General features: G+C 33.3%; 1 protein-coding gene across 3 annotated transcripts in view; it reads left to right on the top strand.

Moving 5' to 3' along the window:
• USP34 (ubiquitin specific peptidase 34) overlaps nucleotides 1-13,144 on the top strand; it is a 322,401-nt gene that overhangs the window by 170,573 nt on the left and 138,684 nt on the right. For all 3 annotated transcript variants that reach the window (XM_069069036.1, XM_069069034.1, XM_069069035.1), the window contains exons 22-25: nucleotides 3,961-4,115; nucleotides 6,307-6,420; nucleotides 8,128-8,227; nucleotides 8,369-8,528. In XM_069069036.1, the coding sequence (XP_068925137.1) occupies nucleotides 3,961-4,115; nucleotides 6,307-6,420; nucleotides 8,128-8,227; nucleotides 8,369-8,528 (529 nt within the window). The remainder of the gene's footprint in view (nucleotides 1-3,960; nucleotides 4,116-6,306; nucleotides 6,421-8,127; nucleotides 8,228-8,368; nucleotides 8,529-13,144) is intronic.

Here is a 13,144-nt window from a genome sequence, read left to right on the forward strand (position 1 = left end):
TGTATAGTCATGGAAAACATTTCCCCATTAACCGTCTTTTAGAAAAAAGAACACCAGGAAAAAATTTTCTTCAATCTCTACTCTGAATATTAGTTCTCTCTCTGAAGATTTAGAGCATCTTTCATTATGGGTCTTTTGGAAATGTTGTGTCATTGTTTTGATCAGACTAAGTCTTTCACAGTTGATTATCTTTACAGTATTGCTGGTACTGAATAGATCTTCTGTTTCTCCTTGTTTCAGTTTTCATCTGTACAGGTCTTAGCAAATTTTTCTGAAATAATTTCTTACAGCACAATGGTATTCTTTTACAATCATATGTCATATCTTGTTCAGCCATCCCCAAGTGATAGGCAGTCTGTCAGTTTCTAATTCTTTGCCACTCCTGAAAAAGCTATCATAGTTTTATTCATAAGGGTATTTTTCCTCTTACCTTTGATCTCTTTGGGATATAGCCCTGTGCAGTGTAGCAGAATTGCTGACTCATATGCACATTTTAGTATTTTTATGGGCATATTTGCAGATTGCTTTCCAAAATGGTTGGACTAGTTTACATAGTTCATAGTTCCAAACAATGCATTAGTTTAACTGTTTTACTTCATTCTTTCCAGCATTTATGATTTTCCTTTTCTGTCATCTTAGTTAATCTTAATATGTGTGAAATGATGCCTCGGGTTTTAATTTGTGTTTCTCTAATTTTTTGAGGATTTTTTCTTATGGCTAATTGATAGCTTTGATTTTTTTTTTCTGAAAACTACCTTTGGACATTTATCATTTTGGACATATTGTAACATTTATCATTTTGGACACATTATTGTGAAGTATATTTGAGAGCTAGTCTACTCTTGAATTCTTGAGACTGACTACTGGCAGTGCCACTTTCTAGAGCAACAAGTTCTTGGAATTACCTTCCATTCTTAGAGCACTGTGGATAACTGTGCTATAAGTGAAAAGAATCAGTATTTGACACCTCTCATCTTATGCTATGATCACTTTTAAAAATAAGTTTTATTCAGATCTTTTGCTTTTAAATCTTAGTCATTATCAGATGTACTGCCCCCTGCAAAGAACTCTTTATTGTAATAATAAATGGAATCAAGTAGAACTATGGTCACATTTTAATTGTAAACCCCATTTATATAGCTCTTTACAATTTATATCGTGTTTTCTTCACAACACTCCTTTTAGATTAGTTAGGGAGTATGATCTCTACTCAAATTGTGTACAGGAGATAACAGATTTAGAGAAATAAAGTGACTTGCCCAAGGTCATGGAGCTAGTACAGTTATCAAGCAAGAGATAATGTATTTGGGTAGTTTTCAGGACCACTTACCTATTCATATGACATTATAAATATCATTTGTAAGGTTCTTGGGCTTGATACAATCTTGGCAAACTGTAGCATCTAGAGGACCTCCTTATCTCAGGTCCATTAGTTTGTTTTAAAAATATTTTTATAACCCCATTTCAATATAATGGTTTTCCTTTGTGATCTTTTCTATTTTGGTGTTTTGTTTTTTTTTCCCCCCTGAAAAAGGGTTTTAGACTTCTCTAGTATGCAGGGTCATAGTGGGGAGGAGGGTAGAGCATGACTCAATAAAAGATTTAAAAATTCTGGTCTTTAGTGAAATCTTCAGCTTTTGGGTTTTCTGTTGGGCATCTTCCACGATGGTAACATATTCCTCTTTTTTATGCTTTGCTGGACATCAGTATTTTTTTTTAAAGCTGTCGGGGTTAAGTAACTTGCTCAAGGTTACACGGCCAGTTATTTCTGGGTGTGGTGCTAAGTATTCGAGCCTGGATTTGATCCCCAGGTCATCCTGACACTGGAGCCAGTGCCCTTACTCGCTGAGCCACCTGGCCGCGCCTAAGCAGTTGGGGTTAAGTAACTTGCTCAAGGTTATACGGGTTCGATCCCCAGGTCATCCCGACACTGGAGCCGGTGCTCTTACTCGCTGTGCTACCTGGCTGCCCCGTCATCATTATTCTTAGAGGAACATCAAACCAAATTAACTCTAGTTGTATCATTCTTGGATTTTTGTATGATTTTTACTTAAGCCTGTGAAATGCTTTGTTGGGCTAGAATATTTGAGATGGTATTTTGCTCACTTAAATTCATTTTTTATAGTTACCAAACAGTAAGCAGAATGGGTTCTTTTTTCTGTCAATTTTGCCACTGTGTAGATGTGGTCTTTTTATGAAATCGAAGGCAGAAACTTGCATGGTTCCTGCTCCTAGTCTTTCTAAAGGATGCCATTTAGATTATTCGGTAGCATTTTTCAGAAATGGCAGAATTGATATTTGTATTTTCATATTTTTTGATATTTCCTCATTTCTCTTTATTTAATGATAACATGAGAACTTTTTTCTAAGCATTCATTATCCCTCCTTTTTTCAGTTCAGATACCTTCAGCAACTATATCCATCAGCGCCCTCAAATTGTACTTACAGAAAAAGGACCTCCTATGCAGATAACTTGATCTAGTCCTCTAGTCCAGCTGCTCTTCTCATCTTTATTTTCTCTAGTGTAGTTTCTGTTTTCTAATGCAATATAACAGCAACTTTGAAATCCAGTAGAAGTAATTAATCCAGTATAATTAAGAAAAATTTTAATAGAAAATTTTATATTTCTTTTCCATTTTTTTTGTCTGTTCATTACCCTCAAGTTTTCTTTTTTGACACCTCTCAAGTTGGTCTCTTGCCAAGCTTTTTTTCCCTTCTAGTGATTCTCACTGTTTTATCAGATCATATTATTCATAATCTGTCATCATTCTGAAGTATAAAGTTTTACTAACAAGTTAATCAGTTGATTATAAAAGTAGTGCTTTGCTTGGCTGCCATATTTCTCCACTTAATAAAGAGATCAACGGTTTCTTAGCTAAGGTAATAGCTCTTAAAAAATATCTATTCATGATATGTAGACACTAGGCATCTCCATCTCTTTTCTTATTCCTAATTCAAATTTCTCATCATCTTCCTCTATCCTTCCTCTTTGGTCCCCTTCTTGTCATCTTCTTTGCTTTGAAGTCATTGATTATTAACACTTATGTTAATTTGGAAGATCTTAGAAGACCAGGGTTCTGTCACTGACTAAATGACTGTGGTCATGTTAATTAAGCTTAATACAGTTTCTGGCACATAGTATATACTTATTAAATCGGTGTTGACAGATAGCTTCTCACTGCTAGGGCCTTTGAACCTGTTTTTTCAAATATATTTTACCATAATTCATTTTCTTTGTAATCCGGTACCTAAACTGCTGAACTTTTTCCTTGAAGTTTTTTGCAGGTATTTATCATGAGCACTTTTGTTGGAATTTACTAAATGTCCCATGTTATAATATCTTTTTGTTGCCTTTGAAAGCACCATAGAAAGAGAACCAATCATTGCTTTTATTTGCTTCTACAAGAAGAACCTATGAGCTGTCTTTCCACTTAGCTATACCTTCCACTTCTCTTCTAGTTTAATTTATAGTAAGAGTATTGATAGATAGTGATTTAGCGCTCAGTAGACAAGAATCTCATTTTTAGGAAACCAGACCTAAGTTAAAGAAAATGTCTGATTACTGTAAGGATATTACTTTGCAAGTGGCACATTTTGTCATGCTTTATGGATTAAAAAAATTTAATGATGTATGTACACCGTTATTTTGTACTTAAAAGTAATTTATAATAAGAAAAACTTATAGTTTTATTAAAATATTCTTGAAATATTTTCATTATTGTGTTTACTGTATTGTTCCTTGAGGTCTTATTAGTGATTTTTGATTAGTGAATCACTTACACCTATTTTTACGAGCCAATTAGACATAAGAAAATTTGTATATACTTCAGTTTCTGGTATTTGAATATAGGTAATATATTGTAAATAGTTTATGTGATATATGTATATTTATTCCATTTGTATTTCTTTTGTGGGCGAAGCTTTTATCCATGAAAATAAAAAGCTTCTTTTTATATCTAGGGCTAAGTTTGGAACAAGTCGACATTTTGTGGCACTGCTTAGTTGAAGATTCTGAGTGTTATGATGATGCACTTCATTGGTTTTTAAATCAAGTTCGGAGTAAAGATCAACACGCAATGGGAATGGAAACTTATAAACATCTTTTTCTAGAAAAGGTATAAAAATCAATTTAAATGCACATGCTTTAAATTTTTCTCTTATTGTCTAGGTTTTTAAAATATGATTGTTCTCTAAATTTCACTTTTATTCACTTATTTTCCATTGTCAGATGTTCTTCTGCATTTGTACTTTTTTTTTCACATGCTATTTTTTGTTCTTATTGAAAAAAATGTACAATTTACCATTTTTTTGTGTGATTTAATTACCAAAAAGAAATTATGCACATATGTGTTTGTGTATGTATGTGTGTGTGTGTGGACACAAATTTCTTTTCTCAGAATTATCTAATTATATAAAAATGAAAATCTGTATGTTAACAATGTATGGCAAATGTTGAACTTTTATCTAGGAATTTTATTTTGAGGTTAATGAATGTACTTTGCCCACGTGCTTTTACTTGTAGCAAAAGCATTTATTTTAAATTGCCATTAAAATACCTTTTATTTTTATTGATTATCTGTCATAGGAGATCAATGCCAATTTTTTTTCTGTTGTTAATAACAATACTAGTGTAATGTAGGTTTGCAGTTATGATGCCATTTTGAAACATTAGAGCTCTGATTCTACTTTGCTGTTGATGTAGACAGTAGAACCACATACCTAATCAATTGCACGTGGATGCAAAGCCCACCCACTTCCTTTCCAGACATAAATTTATTCCAGACATTGATATTTACATTTAGTTTACAGGCTTCAAGGACACCTCCACTGTAGGAGTGGGGATGTTATTTTAGATGATTTCCTTGTACCTACTAAGTATACAGTTTCATTCATTATCCTATTCCCCATGTCCTGGTCCTCTAGAAGGACTAAGTCAATCACCTTCTCTTTTCAACTAATGTCTGTTAATATTACCTTTAATTATGGTGATGATGAAGAGTTGACTATAAACATGAATAATAGTATTTCTTCATTTCTCATTTTTGGAGAATCAGGAAATGCTTTTCAGGTTATTTTAGTAATTCTCACAAGTCTATGTTAAGATAATTAAATGCTAGTGCCTCCCAGGATAACCTTTGACACATATCACTTATGTGATGTAGTGATTATGGTTAGAATAGATCTCATCCATCTTCATATTCAGAAAATTGCTTCTTTCACATACATTGTTTGGATTATATTACATATGACTTAGAAGTACATTGTTAAACCTTTACCCTCTGTTTTTCACAAGAGATAAATCCGTTTATAAACTGTATGTTTATATAATTTATGCCTTGAATACCCAGGAAAATATTATAAACACCTTCATGGCAAGGACTGAACTTCACACTCTTCCTTACTCTATATAACCAATCAGTTGACAGTTCTTGCTCATTCTGCCTCTGCCACTTCTCTTATGCATACCCTCCCTTTCTGTCCATTTATATATCATCCGTCTTAATTTAGACCCTTATCATCTCTCATCTGGATTATTGAAATAGCTTTCTCATTGGTAATTCTATCTCAGTTATGTCCTTTTTCCAATACATACTCCACAGCTGCAAAAAGAGTCTTCTAAATTACCACCTCAGTAAACATTAAAAGTATATTTAGTTCCTCTTGGATATTATGTGTTTTTCATTTAAACCCCATAATAGCCTTGTTCCAGTCTACCTTTTCCTCCTTGTTATACACTCTGTCCCCACACATATTTTATTGTCCACTCCAACTGTGCCTTTTGATAAATTGCATATAGGTTACTCCCATGTCACATCTCCATGCCTTTCCATTCTTGGAAAATGTTCCCTCCTTTCCCATCCCTCTTAGGATCTCTCAGGATCTCTCCTTTGTTTTAAAGCTCAGCCTAAAATTCACTTTCTACTTCTAGTCATTTCTAACCCTTCCTCTTAGTACATCCTCTACCCCCATGCTCTGTATTTATTTTGTCAATACTTGTCTGTATATATTGTTCCCCCTAATAAGACATAGATTTCTTGAGAGTAGAGGATGTTACTGTTGTGTCTTTGTTCTATCACTGTGCGTGGCAGAGAGAAGAAACTTGATTCATGCTTCTTGATTGTTTTTCTTTTTATCTCTGCCTTATGTTTCACTTATAAAATGCTTATCAGATTGAATCACCATAATCTCAACAAATTATCTGAGTTTTTTTAATGATTTATTGCCACCAATATACCCTTCTAGATGATTTAAAATAAAAAAATTTTCAATTAGATATTTACATTAAGATATCTTTATTTTATTTAGATGCCACAACTGAAACCTGAAACTATTAGTATGACTGGTTTAAACCTGTTTCAGCATCTTTGCAACTTGGCACGACTGGCTACTAGTGCATATGATGGTGGCTCAAATTCTGAGGTATGGCTTTGGGAACTTCCCTTTAAGTGTGTACTTGGTTGTTTTTCTTTACCTATTTTTATTAAGTTGTTTTTACATAAATAGAACTCATTTTCTTTAAAAATTTTGAACTAAAAATTTTGAACTAGATTTAATATGTCTTTATACTAAAACCTTGCTAAAATTTTAGTGTTCCTCTTTAAATTTTTTTTTTTTTTTTGGCTTTTTGGAGGAGTAGGTAGGGCAGTTGGGGTTAAGTGACTTGCCCAAGGTCACACAGCTTGTTTTGTGTTAAGTGTCTAAGGCTGGATTTGAACTCAGGTCTTCCTGACTCTAGGGCCAGTACTCTATTTCTTGTTAATTTCTTAAAGTTAGTTCCTTTTATAATTTAGATGGCACTAAAACATTTTCTGTTAAGAGCATAGAAAATCCTGACATTGATGTAAGATATATACAAAGCATGATTTTAATATTTGGATAATTTTTCTATTACATTTCATTTTGTTGGTACCATTCCATTGGGATCTTGTCATGTTCAGGTTATTTAATGGTTATTGGCAAATATGTGTTAAACCTAGACGAATTATGCTAGTCTGAAATAGCTATTCGGATTTCAAGTTTATGATCTTTAACCAGCTTCAGATACTTAGGCATATCCTCTCCTCACATTCCAGAGGTCCTGTCATCTATCTTAAAGTAGTCAGGATAGTGGTCAAGTTCATATCCTAATATTATTCCGTTTTGTCCAGGGCAACTCCTTGACCTGTCGTTAAATATTAACTTGCTTTTATAGAAATCTCATCATATAATAACATTAATTGGCAACAGTTTTTATTCTTTTACAGGCCATAGCATTCTATATCACTTTTGAAAAGAACATTTAGTAGGTATTGATAGAAGGTAGTTCAAGAATGATCAGTTTTGCTAAGAAAATATGTGATTTTTTTTTGCTAATGTTATCCTTAGTCCATATTCCTACCTCTTTGTATTCTTGTTCTTTCAGATTAGTTTTTTTGATCACCACTCTCTTTTTGAACAAACTATAATTTGTGCTCATTTATTCAAGGTAATGAGAAAAGTTTTAGTTAAGTAATAGCTGTACTGTATAGACTGTATTTCTTTTCATCTGGCAGTACATTGCAGCCATTTGAAACTTTATTGCTACTACCAGAAGAATCAATTTATTTTTTATATTTCTATCAGAGATATCTAACTTTTCTGACTGGTTCTAGCTACAATTTCATTTTGTTATTTCTAGCCTGGGATAGTTTGACAGTAGTTATTTAGAACTCCATGTAGTTAATGAAGTACCCACAGTGAGCTGATTGAAGACTTAACATCGTAGTTTGTTTTTGGATTATGTTAAAGTAAATATTACAGTTTTTTAAAATTTCTGTCAGTGACACAATGCAAGACTTTCTGCCATATTTTTTGGCTAAACCATTGTCAGAATTACAGCTGTGTGTACTGGTTTGTTTCCAGCCAGACCAAATGAATCAACTTCCCTAGTTACTGGATTAAACTTCATCTATAAGCTAGAATTTTATCAGATATAGAAAACTTTATATGATTTAAACATTCTAAGTCATTAGAATACCTAACAGGCATTATTTACAACTAGTAGGCCATAATTGATCACTTGATAAAGTTTAATATTTTTAATGCCATGAGACTTTACTTTGTTGTTTTTAGAGTAGTTTGACAAATATATTACGTTTTTCTCTGTAGCTCTGTGGTATGGACCAATTCTGGGGCATTGCTTTAAGAGCACAGTCTGGTGATGTTAGTCGGGCAGCTATTCAGTATATCAACTCCTATTATATTAATGGTAAGAAATTTAAGCTATATTTGTAATATTGTCTCAAATGAAAAGGAAAAATGTGTTTTGTTTTGTATTTGGCAATTTTTTATAGTTTTGAAGACAGACACAACTTTTTTCAATTCATATTTTTTTTTAATCTGGTTTCAGGTAAAACAGGTTTGGAGAAAGAGCAAGAGTTTATTAGTAAGTGTATGGAAAGCCTTATGATAGCCTCCAGCAATCTTGAACAAGAATCACACTCAAGTCTTACGATTATTGAAAGAGGACTTCTTATGCTGAAGACACATCTGGAGGCATTTAGAAGAAGGTAATTTGTTAATAACACATTTCATCTAATTTAATTTTTTCCTTGGATTTCATACATATATAAAATAATATGTCTTAATTCAAATGAAAAGTCATGTGTAATAGAACTCATGATTATATAAACTTGATTATTAATACAGATTCTTTTGTTGGCAAATCTTTTTTTCTCTAGGGTTGAAAAGAGTACTAGTTCTGAGTCATAGGACTTAAGTTCAGATTCTGCTTCTAATGTTTATTGCCTGTCTGACCACTGTGGACCTTTCATATGGTGCTATGGTCCTTTCTAGGAACTTCATCATTTCAAGAATATTGTAAAGCATTTAATAATGATTAAGCATGAGGAGCACTTCTTTACAATTATGGGCTTTGCAGACAATTTTTACTTTTCAAAAATTTTGATAATTATCTCTAACTGAAAAGGGAGAAGATGGTTGAGAAAAAAATCATTTAGTTGCAGGGACATATTTGAATATGTCTTCAGCAGCAAAGTTAAATATACCCCCACAATTCCAAGAAAGAATATTGAATGATTTCCATGGCTTTTTTCCTTCTAAAATTGTTGATAGTGTTTTTCATAGAAACATGACCAAAATATGCAGTACTAGTCAATGTCTTTATAAATATTTTAGAACTTCATTGTGTTCGGTGCAGAAATAAAATATATTAACTTTAATGAAAATATTGTATAAAAGGAAATGTAAAGAGAGTGCTTTTGTCAATAAATGTAATTTTTTTATTGAGTGTGAATAAATGTAAAAATCCAAATGACCTATTAAGAGTAACATTCATAATAACATTCAAAACAATTAAGAATGACTTCTTCCAACCAATTTATTAAAAGTCTCAAACATTTTCGTAATTCTTGATTTCCTCTTTTAAAAATATGACAATTGCTGAACAGTGTTATTTGAGTAAATGAAAATTATTTGGAGATTAGTGCTGGGAGAAGGAGTTGTTGAGTTACCTTGGGGTACAACAGTAAATGATAAATTCTAATACAACAGTAAGTTAAAGTTTTCTTTGAAGGAACTCATTCTGATAGATAACCCATTGCCTCATAATGGTTTTTTTGGTTTTGTTTTGGTTTGGGGTTTTTTTTTTTGCTTTTTGGAGGGCAATGGGGGTTAAGTGACTTGCCCAAGGTCACACGACTAGTTTTTGTGTTAAGTGTCTGAGGCCGGATTTGAACTCAGGGACTCCTGACTCCAGGGCTGGTGCTCTTTTCACTGCGCCACCTAGCCGCCCCCTCATAATGTTTTAACAGAGTTAAACAATTTTTCATAAAACTTCATTATCTATAGTTTTATTAAAGTATTCTATGTACAAGCATTCAATGGTTACCTTCTAATTTATTAATGAAATAGTTCACTGTAGTGACCTAGATATTTAGAATACATTTTGTCATACTTTATTCATGCAACTAATAGAATGCAATGTGTGATTTGGGAAAGGTTAGAAAATGAAGAGCTTGAATTAGATAAATTTTAAGGTGTTTTTCCAGTTTAAAATCTGTAATCTTTATAGTTCCTTTTTGTTTAAACCCTATGTTCTGTGAAACTACAACTTTATTTCTTTGAAAAGTTAAATATTTTATTTTAAAAAACAGCCTCAGGTTATGTGGTACAGTGAATAGAGCACTGGCCCTGGAGTCAGGAGGACCTGGGTTTAGATCTGGCCTCAGACACTTAACAGAAAAACTAGTTGTGTGACCTTGGGCAAGTCACTTAACCCCAGTCGCCCTCCAAAAAGCAAAAAAACCCAAAACATACCATGAGCTATTATTTTGATATAATTAACATTGTTGAAGTGATTAAAAAGGTGTTATAACTCAAAGTGTAATTTATTTTGGTTAATTTTGTAATTTACATTCCACTGCAATAAGATAATGAAGTTATTTTATATATAGATTTCTTAAATAACAATGAATGATAATTGACTATAAACCCAAGAGTAATTTCTCTTTAGCTTTGTTTCTAATTGTTATGTCATTTATCTTACCAAACATAAAAAAAAGAGCGTGAACTATGGCATTGGTGTCAAAGTCAAATAGAAGTGGATCTCTGGGCCACATATTGAGTTAGAAAAACACAAATTAACATTGTCCATGTGATTTCATATTTCTGTTTTTACTTTACTAAACATTTCCTAGTTTCATTTGAATCTAAATTCAGGTCACACTAGGTCCTGTGAGTGGCACCTCTGCCTTATAGTGAGTATAAAATACCGACTATCAGGGCTTTCATTGAGCATGTATCAGGTGCTCACTTTGTCCAGCATGTTAAATTTTAGAAACATAAAAAGACAAAAATGAATAGGCTGTGCCTTCAAAAAACTTACATTTTATTGAGGAAAATAAGTATATTGATTAAAAGCATATTAGTAAATAAATACATTTAAAATCCACACAAGGAAAATTTGGGAGAAGTAGCAAATCAGAAAAAGTTTCTATCTAGAAAATTACACTTGACTAATATTTTGAAGGAAACAATATATTCTGAGTCAAAGATGAGACATAAAAGCATTCCAGGCATTAGGGAGAAGCTTGTGCACCTGTAGAGTATCAGCAAATAAAATTTTCTGTATTAATAATAGTAAAAAAATTTATAAGAATTTGAGAAAGATTTGTTGGGTACAGGTTATGAAGGGCTTTTACAGATAAACAGAGCACTAATCTTCCATTCTAATGGTAATAGGGATCTTTTGGAATTTTAAAATTACATATATGTAATATGTGCCCTGTTGGAAAACTGCTTCACTGTTGAATTTTGAATGGATTAGAGAGATAGGGGATACTTCTGGCGTGGAGGCTAATCAGATGACATTTCAGGATTGGGTGATGATCTAGAGTGGTGAGTATGACTAGATTGTAAAGGACAGGCATGAAATGTGGTTTTGGAGGTTGAAATGATAAGATTTGGCAAGTTATGTGGCAAGTTAAGTATTTAAGGGCAGTTCTGAGGTTACAAACCTTTGTGACTAGAAGATTGCTGGTGACCCATTTTTCAACATGGATTTGAGATCCACAAAATAGTCAGTTTGAGATATCCACGAGGCAGTTAGAGATAGTGACCAACAATCTCAAGAAAAACTAAGGCTAGAGATGTAGATTTGGAGTCATCTGATTTGAAATGATAATTAAACCTTTGGTGCCAATTTAATTATAAATGAATTCTGAAATATAGGGAGAGTCAAATAGGTCCCAAGATTGAGCCTCTGTGTATGCCCAGATTTATGAGAAGTGATGTAATTGAAGAACCAGCAGAGATGACTGAGGAGAGTTCAGTTGGGAGAAGCAGGAGAGAGCATTGTCAGATGCTGCTTAAAGATCAAGAAACCTGAGCCCTGAGAAAACATTATTAGGTAGAAATTGGAAAGTAAGGTTAAAGTACAAGTGATGTTTTGAAGGAAAGCTGAGTGATAGAGGGATTGGATGGGATGAGGAGGAAAACCCCCCTCATCCCCCCAAAAAAAGAGAGGTGTAAGGCATAGAGACAAATGAAACAACATGTTATGGTTTGATGGATTTTCAAGCTTTTGATCACTACAGTGGAACACTTGTGGGTTATGACAGTCAGTAAGCATTTATTAAGTCCCTGCTTTGTGCCAGGCACTGAGATGAGCTTTGGGGATACAAAAAAAGAAACAAAACCCTTGTGGAGCTAACAATTTAATGGTGGAGACAACATGCGAACAACTACATACAAACAAACTGCATATTAAAAAAGTAGGAAATAATCAACAGAAGAAAGATATTAAAATCAAGAGGTATTGGGAAAGTCTTCCTGTAGAAGGTGGGACTTTTTGTTGGGACTTGAAAGAAATCAGGGAAGCCAAGAAAGAGAGCTTTCCAGATATGGAAGGGACAGCCAGTGAAAATAGCTTCAGCTGTGAAATGGAGTATCTTTTTGAACAATAAAGGGAAGGCCATTTTGACTAGATCAGAGTACAGGAGAGGGGTATGGTAGAGGGATATGTACAAAGGGGTGAGGTGTAAAGGTATGAGAGAAACACTTAAGTAAGGTGGGGAATGGTAAGGAGTATTGTAATGAAGTGCTTTGAATGCCAAACAGAACATTTCTGTTTAATTCTGGAAGATAGAGTCAAGAATGTGGCTAACTTTGTACCTCATGTTTGAGTTAGGGAATAGGGCACAGGAATTGAGAAGTTTGAGGAGTTGGTAATTTTTACTGTATTTGAGAGACCATGAAGACCCATAGTAAAAGGACAGGACTTGAGTTGGAGAGTACTATGAGCCTGTTACTGAACTCCTTTTAAAAAGGCGGGAAAAATAAATATCCACTACTACAATCTTTATTGGATGATACATTTGAATGGTGTAAACAAGAAAGAAGGAGAGGTTCTTGAATGAATGATTGATTGCAGCAAAAGGAGAGTCTGGAAGAGGATGTGAATATGAACTGGTGTGACTGCTAATTAAAATTTTCCTGACAGTTTTGTACATTTAATTATTAAAGAAACATAGCATGGGGTATATTTATGTTTGTTTTTTTTTTAAAGCAATCGGGGTTAAGTAACTTGCTCAAGGTTACACGGCCAGTTATTTCTGGGTGGGTGCCAAGTATCTGAGCCCGGATTCGATCCCCGGGTCATCCTAAC

Source organism: Petaurus breviceps, unplaced genomic scaffold (genome assembly GCF_028583685.1).
Source record: "Petaurus breviceps papuanus isolate PSGF00001 unplaced genomic scaffold, PetGlider_PUasm1.0 90775, whole genome shotgun sequence".
Classification (NCBI taxonomy): domain Eukaryota; kingdom Metazoa; phylum Chordata; class Mammalia; order Diprotodontia; family Petauridae; genus Petaurus; species Petaurus breviceps.